Source organism: Coregonus lavaretus (genome assembly GCF_964263955.1).
Source record: "Coregonus lavaretus genome assembly, chromosome: 29".
NCBI classification, from domain to species: Eukaryota; Metazoa; Chordata; class Actinopteri; order Salmoniformes; family Salmonidae; genus Coregonus; species Coregonus lavaretus.
Genome location: NC_140016.1, coordinates 6,845,245 through 6,870,914, shown reverse-complemented (window position 1 = coordinate 6,870,914; position 25,670 = coordinate 6,845,245). Strand labels below are relative to the sequence as shown.

The window sequence follows — 25,670 nt, the reverse complement described above, 5'->3', positions numbered from 1 at the left end:
TATTGAAAGTCAATGTATAGCCAAAGAGTATCTATTATATTGACAAGATGGTTGAGTGACCGCTTTAACAATGGAAATACATGTCCTCAAAGATGGAAGGGAGGCGAGATCAGGTGTCACTATTCTAGCCAAAGACAGGGCAAATACGCGTGTGAACGACCAGCACAACTCCAATATAAAGTTGTTGTTTTTTCTTCAAGGTTTCCGAAATCCCACGTGTGTTACTGATACATGCCAAGATGTACATTTTTCTCTCAGCTTTTGTTGTTTTCTTTATATTTGCGTGAGACCATTTCATTTTTATGCTTTTACTGTCATAATCTGTCATCATGTTTGCTATCATTGCGCAACTGTTGAACCCAAAGTACCCCCAAATCCATTTTTGTTGTTGTATATGTAGTGTTGAGAACAATGCTGAGATGCTGTGATGACAATGAATCCGCTGACACTGTCCTCGATTGTAATTATTTATTACATTGAAGATCTCAGCGCCAATTTACAGACTTCTGCAGACATCTGGAGAACAACGGCCCAATCTCTTAATATGTTGTTCTCCCCTCCTTTGTCCCAAACCATAGTATCTATATCCTATGTAACCTGATATGGGTGTTTTCCCCCACAGACCAATCCCAGGACTCCATATAACAGACTTCCTCTGTTGTAGGGTTCTCCTATAGAAATGCATCCAGATGCTTCCACAAGCTGAGTCAACTTCCTCTAACACCATTTACAAACGTCAGCAAAATTGTAAATTGTCTAGACACTACTAGCTTTCCACATTTCTCATTTGTAATTTCGACTGCAATGTAATGTAAATGCCGCGTTCACGTACTATCCGGAACTAGGAAACTCGGAAATGTCCGACTTGCTAACTAAGGGGTGTCAAACGTATTCCATGGAGGGCCTAGTGTCTGCATGTTTTTGTTTTTTCTGTTCAATTAAGCCCTAGACAACCAGGTATAAGGAGATCCTTACTAATTAGTGACCTTAATTCATCAATCAAGTACAAGGAAGGACGAAAACCCGCAGACACTCGACCCTCCATGGAATAAGTTTGACGCCTGTGTCTAACTGATTGTAGTTATACATATGCTACGTTCAACCAGTTAGCTTTGTCGGAAATTTCCGAGTTTCTTAGTTCTGACTATCACTTCTGAACGTGAACGCAGCAAAAGTACACAAGAACCCCCCCACACCCCCTCCCCCTCTACGTCATAAACTATACATTTCCTCTATGGTGTCAGGTGGGCTGCGCCACTAGTTGTGCGCAGAACAACACGAACGCTGCATTTACTTCCGGAAACCAGCGTCAAATAGTCTGGTCAAAAATACTGCTGATCCATTTTATTTGGAAAGGATACAGGCAGCATCCAAGACCTCAAAGGCACTAGTTGACATCCAAGCTTTTCCAAGGTATGTGTATTGGGTATGTCTTTGCGATGCATTTTGAAATCATATGGTTGACAGCTCGTCTGTTGTACTACATTACTGTCAATGGCGAACCAGCTCAATATCGACTGATCAAAGTGCAGATTTCTGGTTCTCTCTTAATTTAAAAAAAAATGTTTGCCCTGTTAGTTTTCGTTATTACACTTAACGTTGTTTTATTTAACTATATCATAATTAACATTGGAAGAATGTAATCCCTGACATCGCGCATCCATGCTCAGCAGAGTACTCAACTGTGCCAACTCTCGAACAGGTCAATCTGCAACACATTGCGATTCGCGTCAACCTATGTTTATGTTTGGGGCTTTTGTCTTGCTATAGACACAAACAAGAGCATGTGAACTTTCCAGAATGTACGTGGCCGGTCAAAAGACCCCACCCGCCATGTGTCCATCTGACTGTTGCGATTGAGTGGGAACAGTGAGTCAGAGTGGAGTTTGAACCAACGACACGGCGCTACTGTGCCGAAAAGGTCCTCCAGACCCCTTGACATACACTTTGAACACATGTATGATCAGCCTATTGCTGTCATTCGACCAAGTGGTGCCACATCCATCCATATATATATATCCTTCCTGTGCATTGGGATTAAGGTTCAGTTCAGCTCTGGTCAGTAACAGATGGACCTCAGCCACACAGAAAAGGGCTGCACTGTAGTTATACAATCATCAACAGATAGCCAGTTCATAGTCAAGAATGTTATACTCAGGGCCCTGTTTATGATGATGGCATCCACATGATGCTTTTTGGAGCTTTCAGAGAGAGCATGGGGGGAGTGGATACAGCAAACTTGCCTTGGACATCATCATCATCATCACATCGATTTACTCATCTACATGTCTGTTTTCACAGCAATATGCCAAGTTCCCGTTTCATATTAGTGTGAGAGTGCCGCCTGTGAAACCATGACAACTTCTAGTCTAACTGCATTTTTCATTCTGAAGCTAGCCTTGCTTGCTGCAATGGGAATGTCTGGTATACAAAAGATTACAACCAGCATGACCAATATCGGTTGTTTGGTAGCATAGACATAGTAGCCTACTTCTATTCTATAAAATGGTAATTCAACAGCCTGGGGGCCTGTCTGTTGCTGCTATAGCCAACTTATCTAGCCTAACACAAGGCATGGCAACGATGCACTGTATGTAATTGATTGCATCAATGTTGACAGCAGAAACAGTGATGGGATTGGATAATATGTTATTGGTGAATACAGGCTGAGGTGAAATAGCTCATTGTTCTAACTGACAACTGTTCCTGATCCGCCCTGTGTGGTGTGTTAGTATTGTAACACCTAGCCTACAGTGGCCGAACATTGATAAGGCTGGGTATTGATCGTAACACCTAGCCTACAGTTGCCGAACATTGATAAGGTTGGGTATTGATCGTAACACCTAGCCTACAGTTGCCGAACATTGATAAGGCTGGGTATTGTTGCAACACACTACTCAGAGGGATGATCGATTCAAATCACAAAGTAGGCGTTATGTAACTCCTTTCCTACAAAATGCTTAGCTTTGTTTTGAAGAGCAGATCATGAGAAAAAATGGAAAACTGAGCCTAGTGCTCACTTAAAATAATAAATGTTGATTACATTTGGCTGTGTGTGTCGTTGTGTATTTCTGTGGTGAGCAGGGCGGCTCGGTAGTGAGAGCATATCGTAGAGCCTGTTCCAGCCTCCCCACCCCTCACATGTAGCAGCCAACCTCTCCATGTGATCACACACGCCTTCCTGTTTTAAAGGCACAGCTTCCCAATATCCATAGCAATGTGCATATTGCCATCTAGTGCCACTTTAGGCAATACAATGCTCTCTAATGTCAAACTAATGTCCATATTTCTGATCGCTTCCTCACTAGCGCCTTTTTTTTTTTCAGTTCCCCCTCAGCCCATCCATCTCAGGCAGCCCAACCCAGCCCAGGCCAGCCCAGCCCAGCGTCGTCATGTCAGGCCCCAGGAGAGACGGTGATCTGGAGTCGGACCACGCAGTAGACTGGTCCATGATGGACATGCGGCTGGACTCGTTCCGGGGTTCCCCCCTGGCCCAGCAGGTGTCAGCGGAGAGGTTGGCCCGCGCTGGGTTCTACTTCACAGGACAGGCCGACAAGGTGCGCTGCTTCAGCTGCCACAAGACTGTAGAGAACTGGTGTGGAGGGGACACACCCGTGGAGAGGCACGCAGAGGTGTGGATGATGACGTGTGCAAAACATTCCTGTTTTTAAAAACATTCTCATGTATCTACCAAATGATCCTACTACTGTTGCAATGTTTCAGGTCTCCCCCACTTGTAAGTTCCTGAGCTGCACCCATCGTTCCAGGGTTAACTCTCTTCAAGGTGCCATGCTGACCAACGAACCCCCCTACAACGAAGACGCTGAGGACATGGAGTTCCGCCTGAGGACGGGAGAGGTGGTGGATGATACCACCTACCCCATGGCCCCGCACATGGCCAGCGAAGACTCCCGGTTCAACACCTTCGGCCCGTGGCCCTCCACATCCCCGGTCCGGCCTAGAGAGCTGGCCCAGGCAGGGCTCTTCTATCTGGGGGAGAGCGACCGGGTGCAGTGCTTCTGCTGTGGAGGGATGCTGGGCGGCTGGGCGCCCGGGGACACGCCGTGGGGGGAGCACTCCAAACACTTCCCCTACTGCTTCTTCATCCTGGGGCATGATGTGGGGAACCTCCCCTCTCAGGGGGGGAGAGAGGGAGAGGTAGGGGAGACCAAGTCATGCCCAGGTTCTCAGGGCCCCATGCAGAGCTTTGAGGAGAGGCTAGGCAGCTTTGCAGGAATCCAGCACCCTATTGACCACGAGAGGCTGGCCAGAGCAGGCTTCTACAACACAGGTGAGACCTGGGAGTGGGGTAGACTAGAGCTTTGGCTGTGAGAAAAGTAATTAAAAACAAATACAATTCATAGTTATTACCTGCTACTCAATGGTAAAAGGGCCCGGGAGGTGGGGACATGATGGAAGGGACCGGAGACGTATCCTAACCAGTGTGTGTGTCTGGGTTGATCTTAACCCAAGTGTGTGTGTGTGTGTGTTTCTGTGTTGGTGCAGGAGCTACAGACCGTGTGGTGTGTTTCTGCTGTGGTGGAGGTCTGAAGGGCTGGCAGCAGAACGAGGATCCCTGGGAGGAGCACGCCAAACACTATCCTGGGTAAAAACACACACACACACACACAGTAGAAAGTAAACCATATGCATGCTTCTCCCTGCCACTAATGTTGCGTGTCATGTTTTAATCCAGGTGCAGTTTTCTGCTGGCAGAGAAAGGACAGGAGTTTGTCAGCAGCGTTCAGCTACAAGGTCCTGGCTGGAACAATTCTGTAAGTCTCCATCCTCCTAACCCTGACCTCTAACCCCTAAACCTGTGGTCAAACATATTGAACTGCCCCCATCCTCGCATGACTCCTACCATATCAAAGTCCTTCCTTCTATTGATTTTTCCAGGCTTCAAGTCACCTAAATGGATGTTCAAGTCATGAGACAGGTAAAAACAATTGTGACAAACATTTGTGAAGTTGTACCACTTTCACTTTATTTATTTGAGTTTAACGAGTCAAAAGCTGTGTATGTATGCATACATACACAGCGCATTCGGAAAGTATTCAGACCCCTTGACTTTTCCACATTTTGTTACGTTAAAGCTTTATTCTAAAATTGATTAAATAAAACATTTTTCTCCGCAATATACACACAATACCCCATAATCACAAAGCGAAAACGTGTTTAGACATTTTTGCAAATGTATTAAAAAAACTGAAACCATTCATTTTAATACATTTGCAAGAATTTCTAAACCTGTTTTTGATTTGTCATATGGGGTATTGTGTGTAGATTGAGAAAAAAACAATTTAATCCATTTTTAGAATAAGGCTGTAACATAACAATGTGGAAAAAGGTTTAGAAATGTTTGCTAATGTATTACAAATAAAAAAACGGATACCATTTACATAAGTATCCAGACCCTTTACTCAGTACTTTGTTGAAGCACCTTTGGCAGCGATTACAGCCTCGAGTCTTCTTGGGTATGATGCTACATGCTTGGCACACCTGTATTTGGGGAGTTTCTCCCATTCTTCTCTGCAGATCCTCTCAAGCTCTGTCAGGTTGGATATGGAGCGTTGCTGCACAGCTATTTTCAGGTCTCTCCAGAGATGTTAGATCGGGTTGAAGTCCGGGCTCTGGCTGGGCCACTCAAGGACATTCAGAGACTTGTCCCAAAGCCACTCCTGCATTGTCTTGGCTGTGTGATTAGGGTTGTTGTTCTGTTGGAAGGTGAATCTTCACCCTAGTCTGAGGTCATGAGCACTCTGGAGCAGGTTTTCATCAAGGATCTCTGTACTTTTCTCTGTTCATATTTCCCCTCGATCCTGACTAGTCTCCCAGTCGCTTCTGCTGAAAAACATCCCTATAGCATGATGCTGCCACCACCATGCTTCACTGTAGGGATGCTGCCAGGTTGCCTCCAGATGTGAAGCTTGGCATTCAGGCCAAAGAGTTCAATCTTGGTTTCATCAGACCAGAGAATCTTGTTTCTCATGGTCTGAGAGCCCTTTAGGTGCCTTTTGGCAAACTCCAAGCAGGCTGTCATGTGCCTTTTACTGAGGAGTGGCTTCCATCTGGCAATTCTACCATAAAGGCCTGATTGGTGGAGTGCTGCAGAGATGGTTGTCCTTCTTGAAGGTTCTCCTATCTCCACAGAGATAGGAGCTCTGTCAGAGGGACCATCGGGTTCTTGGTCACCGCCCTGACCAAGGCCATTCTCCCCCGATTGCTCAGTTTGGCCAGGCGGCCAGCTCTAGGAAGAGTGTTGATGGTTCCAAACCTCTTCCAAAACCATATATAGACAGGTGTGTGTGCCTTTCCAAATCATGTCCAATCAATTGAATTTACCACAGGTGGACAATCAAGTTGTAGAAACATCTCAAGGATGATCAAGGGAACCAGGATGCACCTGAGCTCAATAATGAGTCTCATAGCAAAGGGTTTGAATATTAATGTAAATAAGGTATTTCTGTTTTTTATTTGTACTAAATTTGCTAAACTTTCTAAACCTGTTTATGCTTTGTCATTATGGGTTATTGTGTGTAGATTGATGTGGATCTTTTTTTATTTAATCAATTTTAGAATAAGGCTGTAACATAACAATGTGGAAAAAGGTTTAGAAAGGTATGTATGCATACATACAGTTGAAGTCGGAAGTTTACATACACTTAGGTTGGAGTCATTAAAACTTGTTTTTCAACCACTCGACAAATTTCTTGTTAACAAACTATAGTTTTGGCAAGTCGGTTAGGACATCTACTTTGTGCATGACACAAGTCATTTTTCCAACAATTGTTTACAGACAGATTATTTCACTTATAATTCACTGTATCACAATTCCAGTGGGTCAGAAGTTTACATACACTAAGTTGACTGTGCCTTTTTGAACAGCTTGGAAAATCCAAAGAAATCAGCCAAGACCTCAGGAAAAAAATGTGTAGACCTCCACAAGTCTGGTTCATCCTTGGGAGCAATTTCCAAATGCCTGAAGGTACCACGTTCATCTGTACAAACAATAGTACGCAAGTATAAACACCATGGGACCACGCAGCCGTCATACCGCTCAGGAAGGAGACACGTTCTGTCTCCTAGAGATGAACGTACTTTGGTGCGAAAAGTGCAAATCAATCCCAGAACAACAGCAAAGGACTGTGTGAAGATGCTGGAGGAAACGGGTACAAAAGTATCTATATCCACAGTAAAACGAGTCCAATATCGACATAACCTGAAAGGCCGCTCAGCAAGGAAGAAGCCACTGCTCCAAAACCGGCATAAAAAAGCTAGACTAAGGTTTGCAACTGCACATGGGGACTAAGATAGTAATTTTTGGAGAAATGTCCTCTGGTCTGATGAAACAAAAATAGAACGGTTTGGCCATAATGACCATCGTTATGTTTGGAGGAAAAAGGGGGATGCTTGCAAGCCGAAGAACACCATCCCAACCGTGAAGCACGGGGTGGCAGCATCATGCTGTGGGGGTGCTTTGCTGCAGGAGTGACTGGTGCACTTCACAAAATAGATGGCATCATGAGGAAGGAAAATTATGTGGATATATTGAAGCAACATCTCAAGACATCAGTCAGGAAGTTAAAGCTTGGTCGCAAATGGGTCTTCCAAATGGACAATGACCCCAAGCATACTTCCAAAGTTGTGGCAAAATGGCTTAAGGACAACAAAGTCAACGTATTGGAGTGGCCATCACAAAGCCCTGACCTCAATCCTATAGAAAATGTGTGGGCAGAACTGAAAAAGCATGTGCGAGCAAGGAGGCCTACAAACCTAACTCAGTTACACCAGCTCTGTCAGGAGGAATGGGCCAAAATTCACCCAACTTATTGTGGGAAGCTTGAACAATTTAAAGGCAATGCTACCAAATACTAATTGAGTGTATGAAAACTTCTGACCCACTACAATTATTCTGACATTTCACATTTTGAAAATAAAGTGGTGATCCTAACTGACCTATGACAGGGATTTTTTACAAGGATTAAATGTCAGGAATTGTGAAAAACTGAGTTTAAATGTATTTGACTAAGGTGAATCAAAAGTTTGGTCAAAAGTCGTGGTCAAAAGTTTTGAGAATGACACAATTATTAATTTTCACAAAGTCTGCTGCCTCAGTTTTGATGATGGCAATTTGCATATACTCCAGAATGTCATGAAGAGTGATCAGATGAATTGCAAAGTCCCTCTTTGCCATGAAAATGAACTTAATCCCCAAAAAACATTTCCACTGCATTTCAGCCCTGCCACAAAAGGATCAGCTGCCATCATGTCAGTGATTCTCTCGTTAACACAGGTGAGAGTGTTGATGAGGACAAGGCTGGAGATCACTCTGTCATGCTGATTGAGTTAGAATAACAGACTGGAAGCTTTAAAAGGAGGGTGGTGCTTGAAATCATTGTTCTTCCTCTGTTAACCATGGTTAACTGCAAGGAAACACGTGCCGTCATCATTGCTTTGCACAAAAAGGGCTTCACAGGCAAGGATATTGCTGCTAAATCAACCATTTTTCGGATCATCAAGAACTTCAAGGAGAGAGGTTCAATTGTTGTAAAGAAGGTGTCAAGGCTCCCAAGAAAGTCCAGCAAGCGCCAGGACCGTCTCCTAAAGTTGATTCAGCTGCGGGATCGGGGCACCACCAGTGCAGAGCTTGCTCAGGAATGGCAGCAGGCAAGTGTGAGTGCATCTGCACGCACAGTAAGGCGACGACTTTTGGAGGATGGCCTGGTGTCAAGAAGGGCAGCAAAGAAGCCACTTCTCTCCAGGAAAAACTTCAGGGACAGACTGATATTCTTCAAAAGGATACAGGGATTGGACTGCTGAGGACTGGGGTAAAGTCATTTTCTCTGATGAATCCCCTTTCCGATTGTTTGGGGCATCCGGAAAACACCTTGTCCAGAGAAGACAAGGTGAGCGCTACCATCAGTCCTGTGTCATGCCAACAGTAAAGCATCCTGAGACCATTCATGTGTGGGGTTGCTTCTCAGCCAAGGGAGTGGGCTCACTCACAATTTTGCCTAAGAACACAGCCATGAATAAAGAATGGTACCAACACATCCTCCGAGAGCAACTTCTCCCAACCATCCAAGAACAGTTTGGTGACGACCAATGCCTTTTCCAGCATGATGGAGCACCTTGCCATAAGGCAAAAGTGATAACTAAGCGGCTCGGGGAACAAAACATCGACATTTTGGGTCCATGGCTAGGAAACTCTCCAGACCTTAATCCCATTGAGAACTTGTGGTTGATCCTCAAGAGGCGGGTGGACAAACAAAAACCCACAAACTCCAAGCATTGATTATGCAAGAATGGGCTGCCATTAGTCAGGATGTGGCCCAGAAGTTAATTGACAGCATGCCAGGGCGGATTGCAGAGGGCTTGAAAAAGAAGGGTCAACACTGCAAATATTGACTCTTTGCATAAACTTAATGTAATTGTCAATAAAAGCCTTTGACACTTATGGAATTCTTGTAATTATACTTCAGTATACCATAGTAACATCTGACAAAAATATCTCATAACAAAAAATATCTCATAACACTGAAGCAGCGAACTTTGTGAAGACCAATACATTTGACCACGACTGTAAACTTCCAACTTCAACTGTACATGTATATAGCGTAGGGTGCTATTTCCAACACAGACTAGGACAGGCTCAATCTCCTCCCTCTCTCTGTGCAGGGGTGCTGCGGTCAGCCATGGCCCAGAGGGCGGTAGAGATGGGCCTGGAGCCTGCCCTGGTAGAGAGGACTATACTGGCGAGGATACGCAGGGCTGGGACAGGCCACTCCACCTTGGAGACCCTGCTGCAGGACTGCTTTAACAGAGGCCCTGACAGTGATGCAGAGACATTCGAGAACAATGGTACAGTGAGGGGAAAAAGGTATTTGATCCCCTGCTGATTTTGTACGTTTGCCCACTGACAAAGAAATGATCAGTCTATAATTTTAATGGTAGGTTTATTTGAACAGTGAGAGACAGAATAACAACAAAAAAATAAATTATAAATTGATTTGCATTTTAATTAGGGAAATAAGTATTTGACCCCCTCTCAATCAGAAAGATGTCTGGCTCCCAGGTGTCTTTTATACAGGTAATGAGCTGAGATTAGGAGCACACTCTTAAAGGGAGTGCTCCTAATCTCAGTTTGTTACCTGTATAAAAGACACCTGTCCACAGAAGCAATCAATCAATCAGATTCCAAACTCTCCACCATGGCCAAGACCAAAGAGCTCTCCAAGGATGTCAGGGACAAGATTGTAGACCTACACAAGGCTGGAATGGGCTACAAGACCATCGCCAAGCAGCTTGGTGAGAAGGTGACAACAGTTGGTGCGATTATTCGCAAATGGAAGAAACACAAAAGACTGTCAATCTCCCTCGGCCTGGGGCTCCATGCAAGATCTCACCTTGTGGAGTTGCAATGATCATGAGAACGGTGAGGAAACAGCCCAGAACTACACGGGAGGATCTTGTCAATGATCTCAAGGCAGCTGGGACCATAGTCACCAAGAAAACAATTGGTAACACACTACGCCGTGAAGGACTGAAATCCTGCAGCGCCCGCAAGGTCCCCCTGCTCAAGAAAGCACATATACAGGACCGTCTGAAGTTTGCCAATGAACATCTGAATGATTCAGAGGAGAACTGGGTGAAAGTGTTGTGGTCAGATGAGACCAAAATGGAGCTCTTTGGCATCAACTCAACTCGCCGTGTTTGGAGGAGGAGGAATGCTGCCTATGAACCCAAGAACACCATCCCCACCGTCAAACATGGAGGTGGAAACATTATGCTTTGGGGGTGTTTTTCTGCTAAGTGGACAGGACAACTTCACCGCATCAAAGGGACGATGGACGGGGCCATGTACCGTCAAATCTTGGGTGAGAACCTCCTTCCCTCAGCCAGGGCATTGAAAATGGGTCGTGGATGGTTATTCCAGCATGACAATGACCCAAAACACACGGCCAAGGCAACAAAGGAGTGGCTCAAGAAGAAGCACATTAAGGTCCTGGAGTGGCGTAGCCAGTCTCCAGACCTTAATCCCATAGAAAATCTGTGGAGGGAGCTGAAGGTTCGAGTTGCCAAACGTCAGCCTTGAAACCTTAATGACTTGGAGAAGATCTGCAAAGAGGAGTGGAACAAAATCCCTCCTGAGATGTGTGCAAACCTGGTGGCCAACTACAAGAAACGTCTGACCTCTGTCATTGCCAACAAGGGTTTTGCCACCAAGTACTAAGTCATGTTTTGCAGAGGGGTCAAATACTTATTTCCCTCATTAAAATGCAAATCAATTTATAACATTTTTGACATGCGTTTTTCTGGATTTTTTTGTTATTCGGTCTCTCATTGTTCAAATAAACCTACCATTAAAATTATAGACTGATCATGTCTTTGTCAGTGGGCAAACGTACAGAATCAGCAGGGGATCAAATACTTTTTTCCCTCACTGTATGTGTCTCCATAAGGGGAAAAAATTAGCAATGCTTGCTAGTATCATTTATCAAATCAAATTGTATTTGTCACATGCGCCGAATACAACAGTGAAATGCTTACTTACAAGCCCTTAACCAACAATGCAGTTTTAAGAAAGAATACCAAAAAATAAATCACTAAAAAATACAATATAAAACAATACGAAATAAAAGTAACAAATAATTAAAGAGCAGCAGTAAATAGGAGTCTTATGTAAATAGTCTGGGTAGCCATGAGTAGATGTTCAGGAGTCTTATGTAAATAGTCTGGGTAGCCATGATTAGCTGTTCAGGAGTCATGTAAATAGTCTAGGTAACCATGATTAGATGTTCAGGAGTCTTATGCAAATAGTCTGGGTAGCATTTTGATTAGATGTTCAGGAGTCTTATGCGAACAGTCTGGGTAGCATTTTGATTAGATGTTCAGGAGTCTTATGGCTTGGGGTAGAAGCTGTTTAGAAGCCTCTTGGACCTAGACTTGGTGCTCCGGTACCGCTTGCCATGCGGTAGCAGAGAGAACAGTCTATGACTAGGGTGGCTGGAGTCTTTGACAATTTTTAGGGCCTTCGTTTGACACCGCCAGGTATAGAAGTCCTGGATGGCAGGAAGCTTGGCCCCAGTGATGTACTGGGCCGTACGCAGTACCCTCTGTAGTGCCTTGCGGTCAGAGGCCGAACAGTTGCCATACCAGGCAGTGATGCAACCAGTCAGGATGCTCTCGATGGTGCAGCTGTAGAACCTTTTGAGGATCTGAGGACCCATGCCAAATCTTTTTAGTCTCCTTAGGTTTTGCCGTGCCCTCTTCACGACTGTCTTGGTGTGCTTGGACCATGTTAGTTTGTTGGTGATGTGGACACCAAGGAACTTGAAGCTCTCAACCTGCTCCACCACAGCCCCGTCGATGAGAATGGGGGCATGATCGGTCCTCTTCTTTTTCATGTAGATCACGTTGAGGGAGAGGTTGTTGTCCTGGCACCACACGGCCAGGTCTCTGACCTCCTCCCAATAGGCTGTCTCGTCGTTGTCGGTGATCAGGCCTACCACTGTTGTGTCATCTGCAAACTTAATGATGGTGTTGGAGTCGTGCCTGGCCATGCAGTCATGAGTACAGGAGGGGACTGAGCACGCACCCCTGAGGGGCACCCATGTTGAGGATCAGCATGGCGGATGTGTTGTTACCTACCCTTACCACCTGGGGGTGGCCCGTCAGGAAGTCCAGGATCCAGTTGCAGAGGGAGGTGTTTAGTCCCAGGTGGTAAGTAATGAGCTTAGAGGGCACTATGGTGTTAAACACTGAGCTGTAGTCAATGAATAGCATTCTCACATAGGTGTTCCTTTTGTCCAGGTGTGAAAGGGCAGTGTGGAGTGCAATAGAGATTGCATCATCTGTGGATCTGTTGGGGCGGTATGCAAATTGGAGTGGGTCTAGGGTTTCTGGGATAATGGTGTTGATGTGAGCCATGACCAGCCTTTCAAAGCACTTCATGGCTACAGACGTGAGTGCTACGGGTCGGTAGTCATTTAGGCATGTTACCTTAATGTTCTTGGGCACAGGGACTATGGTGGTCTGCTTGAAACATGTTGGTATTACAGACTCAGACAGGGAGAGGTTGAAAATGTCAGGTGAAGAAACTTGCCAGTTGGTCAGCGCATGCTTGAGTACACATCCTGGTAATCCGTCTGGCCATGCGGCCTTGTGAATGTTGACCTGTTTAAAGGTCTTACTCACATCGGCTACGGAGAGCGTGATCACACAGTCGTCCGGAACAGCTGATGCTCTCATGCATGTTTCAGTGTTACTTGCCTCGAAGCGAGCATATAAGTAATTTAGCTTGTCTGGGCACTGTTCTATCAAAACTGGTAATGAGGTGTATATGATAAGTCAAATAACATCCTCAATAGAGCCACAGTGTTTTGCAATTTGACCTAGTTTATCCATCTGCATATTCCAATCAATCACAATAGCATCACAATGCTATTCACCCTGTAGGCCTACATGAGGCTTGGCTATAGAAGTAACAGAATCAAACTGTGTTGGTCAGTATTCTAACTACTTTATTGTGCTCGGTTACCTACCGATGTTTCTCCCCTATTTCAGATGAGGATCCCCTTGAGAAGCTACGGAAGCTGCAGAGGGAGAAGCAGTGCAAAGTGTGTATGGACAGAGACATCTGCATCGTCTTCATCCCCTGTGGGCATCTGGTCGTCTGCAAGGAGTGTTCCGAGGCCCTCGACAAGTGTCCCATCTGCTGTGGCGCCATCGCCCAGAAGATAAAGACATACATCTCCTAACATGCAACCTGGTGTCAGGGATTGTATTCATAAAGCGTCTGAGTGCTGACCTAGGATCAGGTCCCATCTCATACTCATTATGATTTAAAAGGCAAAAGTGATCCTAGATTAGCAATCCTACTTTGAGATGCTTAATGATTGTGGGCACAGGAGGATAACTATTTTTTTTAAATGGCAATGCTGCTTTACCTTCTCAATTATTTTATAAACGCATGCTTTCCTACTACAAAATGTACATAGAGAGATATATTTGAGGAGGAACACTGTAAATATGGATAAGAGAATCATGGAAATTGTGGGGATTTTATTTTCCAATGATTGTTGTAAAGATAATGACACACTTCCTTGTTATGCGATGTATCAGTGAGGTGCACACTACAATACCCAAGAGGAAATGGGCCTCTGTTGAATCTTCATACCAAGATGGGAAACCAAGGTTGAGACTAGATGGAGTACAGCTACGGACAGAATTGACTTTACGCAGCAGGTTAGGAAAATAAGGTAAAGGGTTAGATACTTTTTGTCAATGGCTGAACTCCATCTACCCACAGTTCTGATACTTATATTATTTTTACATTTTAGTCATTTAGTAGACGCTCTTATCCAGAGCGACTTACAGTAGTGAGTGCATACCTTTTCATTCATACTTCCGCTGTACAGTCGTGGTCAAAAGTTTTGGGAATGACACAACTATTGGTCTTCACAAAGTTCGCTGCTTCAGTGTTATGAGATATTTTTGTCAGATGTTACTATGTATACTGAAGTATAATTACAAGCATTCCATAAGTGTCAAAGGCTTTTTTATTGACAATTACATTAAGTTTATGCAGAGAGTCAATATTTGCAGTGTTGACCCTTCTTTTTCAAGACCTCTGCAATCCGCCCTGGCATGCTGTCAATGAACTTCTGGGCCACATCCTGACTAATGGCAGCCCATTCTTGCATAATCAATGCTTGAATTTGTGGGTTTTTGTTTGTCCACCCGCCTCTTGAGGATCGACCACAAGTTCTCAATGGGATTAAGGTCTGGGGAGTTTCCTGGCCATGGACCCAAAATGTCAATGTTTTGTTCCCCAAGCCACTTAGTTATCACTTTTGCCTTATGGCAAGGTGCTCCATCATGCTGGAAAAGGCATTGGTCGTCACCAAACTGTTCTTGGATGGTTGGGAGAAGTTGCTCTTGGAGGATGTATTGGTACCATTCTTTATTCATGGCTGTGTTCTTAGGCAAAATCGTGAGTGAGCCCACTCCCTTGGCTGAGAAGCAACCCCACACATGAATGGTCTCAGGATGCTTTACTGTTGGCATGACACAGGACTGATGGTAGCGCTCACCTTGTCTTCTCCGGACAAGGTGTTTTCTGGATGCCCCAAACAATCGGAAAGGGGATTCATCAGAGAAAATGACTTTACCCCAGTCCTCAGCAGTCCAATCCCTGTACCTTTTGCAGAATATCAGTCTGTCCCTGAAGTTTTTCCTGGAGAGAAATGGCTTCTTTGCTGCCCTTCTTGACACCAGGCCATCCTCCAAAAGTCTTCGCCTCACTGTGCGTGCAGATGCAGTCACACCTGCCTGCTGCCATTCCTGAGCAAGCTCTGCACTGGTGGTGCCCCGATCCCACAGCTGAATCAACTTTAGGAGATGTCCTGGCGCTTGCTGGACTTTCTTCGGCGCCCTGATGCCTTCTTCACAACAATTGAACCTCTCTCCTTGAAGTTCTTGATGATCCGAAAAATGGTTGATTTAGGTGCAATCTTACTAGCAGCAATATCCTTGCCTGTGAAGCCCTTTTTGTGCAAAGCAATGATGACGGCACGTGTTTCCTTGCAGTTAACCATGGTTAACAGAGGAAGAACAATGATGTCAAGCACCACCCTCATTTTAAAGCTTCCAGTCTGTAATTCTAACTCAATCGGCATGAAAGAGTGATCTCCAGCCTTGTCCTCGTCAACACTCTCACCTGTGTTAACGAGAGAATCACTGACATGATGGCAGCTGATCCTTTTGTGGCAGGGCTGAAATGCAGTGGAAATGTTTTTTGGTGATTAAGTTCATTTTCATGGCAAAGAGGGACTTTGCAATTCATCTGATCGCTCTTCATGACATTCTGGAGTATATGCAAATTGCCATCATCAAAACTGAGGCAGCAGACTTTGTGAAAATTAGTATTTGTGTCATTCTCAACTTTTGACCACGACTGTACAGTTCCATGATCTACCATTGCAGTTATCAACAGTGCCTTTTGAAATGATCTCATTTACTTGTGTGCATATTTTCTTTATTCAGACTATCATGCCATTTCCACGTTTTCTTCATATTTCTCTTAATATTATGAAGTTGTTGACTGGGCTTTCCTTATTGGCTTGCAAGTCATGTGTTTCTAGTTAGTTTGCAAATTACGGGTTTCTGAAATAGAAGTCCAGAGGGTTCCCAAACTTACTGTATGTTCCTTAGGCCAACTAGTATGCTTTCAGCGTTGTAGACTTTTATGAATCATTATGTGTGCTCTGTGTGAATAAATAGATGAATTGTAGACTTGGATCAATTTCCATTATTTAGATATAACTGACATCCACTTAATTATTTGATTTAGTTCTGGAGATCACATCCAAATATTGTACCCCTTTTTAAATCATGTGCTGAAAAGAATATTTCCTTTGCACTTCAGTGCAACTCTGGTTTGACCAAGATTGGAAAATAAATAATGTTTAAAAAATTAAAGTGTGACTTGTCTTTTACATTCATGTATGCTACATGTATGCTACTAACACTTAGATAAAGAAGCGCTGAATAAAATAGTTATCTTCTTGAAAGCCAGGCAGAGATACTGGTATTTAGATTAACGACTACACTCTTTGGGTACATCTCAATAGACGAAAGTGGCTTCCTCCCCCTGTCTGCTTTCCTTCATCTCCACTTCTATAATAGAAGAACCAGATAGGTATCTGCCATTTCTTACATAAATTGTGTCTTCAGATTCTGAAACAGTTCTAATAAAGGAAAGGGGACAAGGAAGGAAGGAGGAAGCTTATTCCTCCCACAATGGAATAATCTCAATTAGATTTCATTGACTCCAGATGGCCCTCCCCTCTGACTTTCTCCTCCAATGGATTTTGAGGAGGTGAGGAGAGAGGACACAAGGAGTCAAGGAAAAGCAATTGAGATTCTACAAGTATTGAGCTGCGGCCACACCATTTGTATTTGTATTTTTGTATTTATTAAGGATCCCCATTAGCTGATGCCAAGGCAGCAGCTACTCATCCTGGGGTCCTGCAACATTAAGGCAGTTATATACAATTTAAAATATTACATGACATTATATTTCATAACACTTTACCCAATACATTTAGTGTGTTCCCTCAGGCCACTACTCCACTATCACATATTTACAATACAACATCCATGTGTACGTGTGTGTAGAGTGAGTGTCTATATGTATGTGTGTATGTACCTGTGTGTGTGTCTCTTCACAGTCTCCGCTGTTCCACAAGGTGTATTTTTCCCTGTTTTTTAAATCTGATTCTACTGCTTGCATCAGTTACCTGATATGGAATAGAGTTCCATGTAGTCATGGCTCTATGTAGTACTGTGCGCCTCGTTATAGTCCGTTCTGGACTTGGGGACTGTGAAGAGACCTCTGGTGCATTGTCTTGTGGGGTATGCATGGGTGTCCGAGCTGTGTGCCAGTATTCCAAACAGACAGCTCGGTACATTCAGCTCGTTGACACCTCTCACAAAAACAAGCAGTGATAAAGTCAATCTCTCTTCCACTCTGAGCCAGGAGAGACTGACATACATGTCATCAATGTTAGCTCTCCATGTACTTTTAAGGGCCAGACGTGCTGCCCTGTTTTGAGCCAACTGCAATTTTCCCAAGTCCCTCTTTGTGGCACCTGACCACACTACTGAACATAGTCTAGGTGTGACAAAGCTAGGGCCTGTAGGACCTGCCTTGTTGATAGTGTTGTTAAGAAGGCAGAGCAGCGGTTAATAATGGACATACTTCTCATTTACATTAACATTTACGTCATTTAGCAGACGCTCTTATCCAGAGCGACTTACAAATTGGTGCATTCACCTTATAGCCAGTGGGATAACCACTTTACAAGGTTTTTTTTTGGGGGGGGGGGGGGGGGGGGTAGAAGGATTACTTTATCCTATCCCAGGTATTCCTTAAAGAGGTGGGGTTTCAAATGTCTCCGGAAGGTGGTGAGTGACTCCGCTGTCCTGGCGTCGTGAGGGAGCTTGTTCCACCATTGGGGTGCCAGAGCAGCTCCATCTTAGCTACTGTTGTATCAATATGCTTTGACCTTGACAGTCTACAATCCAGGGTTACTCCAAGCAGTTTAGTCACCTCAACTTGCTCAATTTACACATTATTCATTACGAGATGTAGTTAAGGTTTAGGGTTTAGTGAATTATTTGACCCAAATACAATGCTTTTAGTTTTGGAAATATTCAGGACTAACTTATTCCTTGTGTTGCAGTTATTTCAGTTGCTGTAGTAGCTGACGTGTATAGTGTTGAGTCATCCGCATACATAGACACACTGGCTCAAAGTTAGTAAAGATGGAAAAAAGCAAGGGGCCTAGACAGCTGCCCTGGGGAATTCCTGATTCTACCTGGATTATGTTTGAAAGGCTTCTATTAAACAACACCCTTTGTGTTCTATTAGACAAGTACCTTTTTATCCACATTATAGCAGGGGGTGTAAAGCCATAACACATATGTTTTTCCAGCAGCAGACTATGATCGATAATGTCAAAAGCCGCACTGAAGTCTAACAAAACAGCCCCCACAATCTTTTTATCATCAATTTCTCTCAGCCAATCATCAGTCATTTGTGTAAGTGCTGTGCTTGTTGAATGTCCTTTTCTATAAGCATGCTGAAAGTTTGTTGTCAATTTGTTTACAGTAAAATAGCATTGTATCTGGTCAAACACTATTTTTTCCAATAGTTTACTAAGAGTTGGTAACAGGCTAATTGGTCAGCTGTTTGAGCCAGTAAAGGGGTCTTTACTATTTTTAGGTAGCGGAATGACTTTTGCTTCCCTCCAAGCCTGGGGGCACTGATAGATTAATTATTAATGACTAATTATTACACCCTGAAACTGTGTATAATGTGTGAGTGTAGGACCAGTAAAGGCTATGGCATTGAGCCACTATCTAGCAATGTGAGTAAGAGTCAGGCCAGACAACAAAGACAACTGAGAAACTAAGATAAAGAGGCCTCCCAATTTAGGGAGGGGAGAAACTGTTATGAAAACATGGTGCAGAATATTGTGAGAACGGCAATAACTGAGTAAAGCAGGGAGTAGGATATGTGTGTGTGTGTGTGTATGTATGTGTGTATGCATGTGTGTATATGTGTGTGTGTGTGAACTGAAGGTCAGTAGAGCAGTTTTAGAGTGGAAAACTACAGCCCGCCTACAGAGGGAAGGGATTTATTTTTGTATGACGTATGAGTATAAAAGATGGACTCTGAAATTGTGATGGCAGAATTCTCAATGAATAAATATCTCTGACCATGCAGACCGGGACTCTGGCCGTTACTTAAATCCCAAAAGACTTACAACCTTTTGGGAGACGCACAGAGACACTAAAATAGTTTGTTAAATAATTCACGTAACAGCTTGGTCCTTCTGAGCCGGACTCCAATACCCTGTTTCTGTCATTCCAGGTAACTCTGAAAACCGTCGACGGGCGAATGATACATTCGTAAATAGAAAGTCCTGCCCTTTGACATTAAGGGTTAAAACAGGCCAGAGGACACCTGATTAATGACAGAGACGGTGACGGAATCCAAACCTACATTGAATCTCGGCTGCAAGGATAAGGTCAGTAGTCTTTATTCATTAACTTGGTGAAATTGATTTGAGAACTTGCTAAAATATTGAAAAGTAGCAAATTGATCAATGCGTAGCCATTTTAAGTGAAATGTGGGGTTGACTGTCAGGAATTATCAAGATTACATTGTGAGGATAGACTCCTCCGTAGAGTAGGAGATAATTCTGGGGGACTGGTCAACCTGGTGGTGGGTCCGTAATGATTCACGGTAATAGGCCATTACCAAAAGAAACTACCCGGTGTTGAAATAGAAGGAACTATTAAAAGTACACCTATGGGATGGAACCTGTAAGAGATTATTGAACAGTCAACAAATAATCCGGGTTAAACAAATACAAAAAGTACACCAGAAGGAATTAAAATAGCATGTGTGAGAAATAGAATATTAGTAAAGTCAAAAGTCACAAACAACTGTAGATTTTGCTGTAAACTCTATCCGTTCTGGAGCCTTATAAACTCCATGTTACCGATATAACACCAATAATCATGTAAGGTTGTATACGTGTGAGACCTAATGTTTACTCAGAAGTCACATCTATGAATAATTCCAGGTGGTTGTATAGAGGAGGGAGAACCCATTCCTGTTGTATGAGACTGTCAGGAATTATCAAGATTACATTGTGGGGATCAATCCCTCTGTAAAAGTATGAGATAATTCTGGGGGACTAGTCAAGACTACATATACAGGGAGAGGTGGTTGTATAGAGGAGGGAGAACCCATTCCTGTTGTATGAGACTGTCAGGAATTATATAAATTACATTGTGGGGATCAATCCCTCTGTAAAAGTATGAGATAATTCTGGGGGACTAGTCAAGATTACATATACAGGAAGGGGTGATTCAAGGTGTTGTTGTGTGAAGCTATTTTGAATTACTTGTTAAATTGACTTGTTATATAGAAGAGGTGGCTAAGGGATTTGTAACAGTACCAACCATGGGGGGGCAAATCCTCACAAGAGGTCCCAGAATTTACTGGGGATGAGAAATACTTGATGTAATTAAAATGGAATCCAGGGATAGAAGAAATCTCCATTATGTAACCAGGTGGAGGGAGAGGTATGGTTTTGAGGGACGTCTAGACGCAGATAAACTCGAATCCATGCTTAAACAGATACATAAGGTGTGTAAAGGAGAAATAAGCAGTGAGAGAGAGAGAGAGTAGAAGGGGGCCAGTACCCACTGATAGCCTTACCTAATCTATTGGCGGGGAATGAAAGGGGCCCAAGCAACCTTAGATGTATACAGTAATAATAATAATATGCCATTTAGCAGACAGGCCATGAACACAGAGGACGTGGCCAGAGCGGTAGAAGGAATGACCCACCCCAAAACAGGAATAGTAAGGTTTGGGCTGCCGTTAGAGGGCAGTGGGTTTCAGGGGATGCCCAGAGGACACTTTTGCCATGGGCCGATTACGGAGCGTATGTTGGGAAAATAACTGAATTGTGTAATAGCCTCAGAGAGACATGCAATTCATCATGAGCAGAATAACAGACAGGACAGAGCCAAGAAAGAAGAGGAAGATGCAGAGTAACTAATTGCCACTCTGGGAGAGATGGCGGGTAGAACTAGAAACTTAGGAGAGAGAGGAGATAAGGCAGGAAGAAAAGAGAAGTGAGTGAGAGGGAAAGAGAAGTGAAGGTTGAGGTCTCCGTGCCTCCCCCAGAGCAGAGGGCAGAAAGGTTATATCCAAACTTGGCAGACCAGGCATGGAGAGAAAATCCAGATGATGAATACGTAGGGAGGAGAAGGAGAGTGCAGGGGAATAATGTTGCCCCCAACCGGCCCCACCTCCCTATGAGGAAGAAGGGGCTGGAGGAGGAAGGGAAGATGAAGGTGAGGAAGAGCCAGAGGTAGAGGAGTACCAGACAAGGGCAGAGAAAGTCAGACAGGAGAGAAAAGAGAGAAAAGAGAGAAGAGAGAGAGAGAAGTCCATCCCCCAGCTTTGAGCGTGAGGAAGAGGAAGATAAGGCGTGACTAGTCCTTGAGGGAGAAATAGTAGACTCTAGTGGGGGGAAGACTAAGGAACCCTTTGATCCAAATTGTGAGGTGTTTGAATTGGCTACTATTGACTTAGCACTTCAACAGGAACAGAAACCTTATTTGACATTGACAGTAATGGGTATGAAAATTAAATTCCTTTGTGATACGGGAGCCTGCAGGACAGCAACCTGTGCAACAGACAAGCCAGATGGAGTCAGGATTGATGGGGAGAAAATCATAGTGCGATCTGCCTCTGGTCATCAATTTATTGAAAGGTTATCAGCCCCAATAACCCTAAAACATGACCAATCAGGATGAGAGGCAACCATACCCATCCTGATATCTAAGCTGTGTCGGGTAAATTTACTAGGACGTGATGTAATGACTAAATTATTTATTTATTTATTTTATTTTATGTCATTTAGCAGACGCTCTTATCCAGAGCGACTTACAGGAGCAATTAGGGTTAAGCGCCTTGCTCAAGGGCACATCGACAGATTTTTCACCTAGTCGGCTCGGGGATTAGAACCTGCGACCTTTCGGTTACTGGCACAACGCTCTTAACCACTAAGCTACCTGCCGCCCCGAATGTGGCTGTCATTTCCGCTGAGAGGGGAATGAAAGTACACATAGTCAGAGACAATATGGTGGTCTGTGGGGAAGGGGAGCCATGTTATTGGGATAGGCAAGATTTGTTTAGGGGGGGAATAACTGATATTCCCCGAACCTTGATGGAACTTGCTGATGATGTAGTACCAGGCCCCACTAAAATGTCCCCCGATGACCTACACTGTACTCTCTGGTATAACAAACACCCAGGTCCAGATGCAATCTATGAGAAAGCATTATTTAAAACCACAGAAAGGACTATAGCCTTGAAATGGTTTCACTATGACAACACCCACGCAGTAGTGGAGGTGGAACTAGGGCCCCAAAGTCAGAGACTGTTCAGGGAAATATGGAGCCCACATGTGTCCCTAGCAAAGGAGCCAGCAGAGGACTGGAAAGACATGGGCCAGTGGGTATCCAAGGGTAAGAGGATCACTGATTGGGTCAATATTGTGAGTGGCGATCAACACAGCCCATCCACAGATAGTACATTTAGATGAGAATAGCAGATGCTGAGGAGAGGAATACCTGTTGACAGAACAACAGGAGTCAGACTTAAAAGAAGTTCCAGAGCATTTGTGGTCCCGGGGTCCAGCAGACGTAGGATTAATAAAAGGGGTAATTCCAGTACAGGTGATACCCAAATCTAATCATAGGCCATATCAGAAGCAATACCCTATGAAACCAGAAGCAATAAAAGGTTTGCAGTTTACCAAGAGCAGATTGGGAGGGACCTTGAGGGAGGGCCAATTCCCGGGGAGATAGTGAGGCCAGAAACAAAGGTGCAGTGTCCTGGAAATCACAGTCTGTTTTTTTTTTTTTCAGTTCTGCTGGGAGTACATTGGATGATGGGGTTTTGTGTTGAATTAGAGACAGTGAGACTATTAGTCAATACCTAGGAGAGAAGAGAGGTTACGGTAGCAAAGACAGACAAGGAGGAAATGGTAATAGTGGAGACAGGAGTGAGTGGAAGTGTTACAATTGTGACAAAACGGGACATTTTGCTAGAGAATGTGAGGAACCGTGTAGTTACTGTGCAAGGAAAGGGCACCAGTTAAGAAACTGTAGGCAGAAGGGGAAGAGAGAAATCAGGAGTCCTCATGACCTGGCTGTTTGGTTGTTGTTTTTTAATTGGGGTTTTCAAATAAAAAACAACACACCTAGTATGATGTTTATAAAGCCTTGTTGTTTCAATTTTGGGGGGTTTTCAGCAGGTCAAGGGTGATAGGTCTTAGAGGAGCACACAGTGAATTTTATGGAGTTTTTTAGGTTTTTGCTGAGTTTGGGGTATATATGATTTCTTATGAGAATGAATGTCATGAGGATTAATGAACACTTGGGATAAGTAACATTTATTAAATATTTAGAATAATGGTAATGTTTGGTATACTATGGGATGGAATTTCAATTGCCTCTGAACTCTGTTTTAACTTTCTGGTGTTAATTAATCATCCACACTGGTAAATTCTAAAGGCATGAGAGGAGGACTTTAAGATAGTTTATTTTACCAATAAATAAAAATAAGGGATGGCAATTGGATGATAAATTACCAATATTACCTAAGTGATTGTTAGGTAGGTGATAATATTGACACATGGGCAGTGACATGTGTCAAAAGGAGGGATGGATGGTAGAACAGATTAGACAACACTTTGTTGCACATGGGATTACTAATTATTAAAAAAAAAAAAAGATGTGTTATCTGTGCTCAAAATAATCACCAGGGCAGACAAAGGGCACCTCAGGGTGAGTATCCTCCGGCTAAGTACCCTTTCCAGCAATTGGAAATGGATTTTATAGTGTTATCACGGAGTGAAGGGAAGAAATTTAGAGTAACCCCAGATAAAGATGGGTTATCCCCCTTTGAGAAAGTGTTTGGAAGACCTTACAGAATGCCACAGTTGGCAGGACCAGACAGGCAGACATAGAACTAGAGAGCACCCTAGCAGAACACGTGAGAAGGTCGTTTATTAACCACACCTGTATGTCAGAGGTTTTGTGCCCCCACAGGTGAACTAAAGGAGAAGGTGACCCACTCTATCTAACCAGGAGACTGGGTGTGGATCCAGTCCCTAAAGAAGAAAAACTGGAAGCAGCCCCGTTGGGAAGGTCTATATCAGGTCCTGTTGGTGACGGCCTTCGCTGTAAGAATCGCCGAAAGATCCACCTTGGTGCATGTCACTCACTGCAAAAAGGTAAACCCAGTTACACCTGACGAACAAACACAGAGTTAGGAGAAAGATCCGATCACCACTAGGGCTCGGGGGTTGGCTCCTTAACGAAGATTCCCTTACCCTGTCTGATCATCCCTGTGTGAGTTCGATAGAAGGTAAAGCAATGGGTTGGCCTCTGGCATCTGACATGTTCTCAGGGCGAGGGTGGGGATTCACAGGTCTCCCGACGGTAGGTAGCTGTCTGATTGTGGGGGCCATATTCCTAACACACACGGACCCTCCTGTTTCAGCCAGAAGTGGTAGTTAACCTAACACAAGTTGAAAAGGCATAGGAGACAGCTAGACGTAGGGAAAGGGGAAATACTAGGGACTTTAGGGAAGGACATCACCATATGTATGTCACCATGTACATCCTGGGACTATGTAGTTGCTTATACCAAGCGGGGGGGGGATATGTCAATCTCCATACACAGTTTAGGGACAGGTGTAGTATTGTGAAAATAGGGAATTATCAGAAATGGCAGTGCGACCCATATGAGGGTAGGTACTGTCTGAAAGTCTGAATTATGCTAAAACAGATTACAGACCTGACAAGTGAGATATCTTCTTCAACTGGGGCACCCTATAGAGTAAACCTCTCTGAGGGAGGTAGTGAGACCGGGGCCGTGGTGAAGATAGTGCAAACTATAGACCTGAAGGAAGTAGTACAGGTGGAAACGGGGTATAGAAATCTTAACCTGTGGTTGGAATGGATTCAGTATACGGCAAGAACTATGTCTAAAGAGGACTGTTTTGCCTGTGGGACAGCCAAACCAGGGTTAACAACTACTCCGTTCCCCTTGACAGGCTTTGACTCTGTCAGGTTTATCCTCCATGCAAGCCACCTGGGAATGTGGTGAAAGAGTCTTGTAGTAACTTGCACTTTCTGTATCCCCTGATAACAAAGTCACCCCGACCTAGGTTGCCTCCGTTTGAAGTCTCAGGGGATTCTTATTATTGTTTTTCTAGGACTAGTAAGGATAGGATACAGGGTAGGGCATCTTAGCTCCTGCTCCCACACAGAGAATGTCACACCTAAAGAGACCATGACTAATCTCTCCTCTTTGTTGCAGCCAGAGGATTTTAGGAACCAAAACCAGGCCCATGCTGACATCTGATGGTTGTGTGGTGATAACTGATTGTGAACTCACCTACATACGCAAACAATCAAACGTGTCAGAGACTGGTGAGTTGTCACGTAGAAAGTAGGACCTCCTCCCGGGATCCTTTGATGAAAGGATATATATTGATGGG

General features: G+C 44.0%; 1 protein-coding gene across 3 annotated transcripts; it reads left to right on the top strand.

Moving 5' to 3' along the window:
* Positions 1-1,288: 1,288 nt before the first annotated feature.
* Positions 1,289-16,474, top strand: LOC311104837 (E3 ubiquitin-protein ligase XIAP-like). 3 transcript variants are annotated; one of them, XM_084146767.1, is made up of 8 exons: positions 1,289-1,413; positions 3,327-3,632; positions 3,724-4,291; positions 4,507-4,606; positions 4,697-4,775; positions 4,900-4,939; positions 9,682-9,864; positions 13,570-16,474. In XM_084146767.1, exons 2-8 carry the CDS (start codon positions 3,393-3,395, stop codon positions 13,761-13,763), a joined length of 1,404 nt encoding a protein of 467 aa, XP_084002893.1. In that variant the 5' UTR covers positions 1,289-1,413; positions 3,327-3,392; the 3' UTR covers positions 13,764-16,474. The 3 variants fall into 3 exon arrangements, with proteins under 3 accessions (XP_084002893.1, XP_084002895.1, XP_084002894.1); XM_084146769.1 differs by having other exon boundaries at positions 9,682-9,883; positions 13,570-13,633; XM_084146768.1 differs by having other exon boundaries at positions 1,295-1,413; positions 3,327-3,557.
* The last annotated feature ends 9,196 nt before the right edge of the window (positions 16,475-25,670 follow it).

Coding starts and splice junctions, on each gene's coding strand:
- LOC311104837 (XM_084146767.1), top strand. CDS start 3,393: ATGTCAGGCCCCAGGAGAGACGGTGATCTGGAGTCGGACCACGCAGTA. Junction 4,607..4,696: donor CACGCCAAACACTATCCTGG/GTAAAAACACAC, acceptor GTTTTAATCCAG/GTGCAGTTTTCTGCTGGCAG. Junction 4,940..9,681: donor ATGTTCAAGTCATGAGACAG/GTAAAAACAATT, acceptor CTCTCTGTGCAG/GGGTGCTGCGGTCAGCCATG.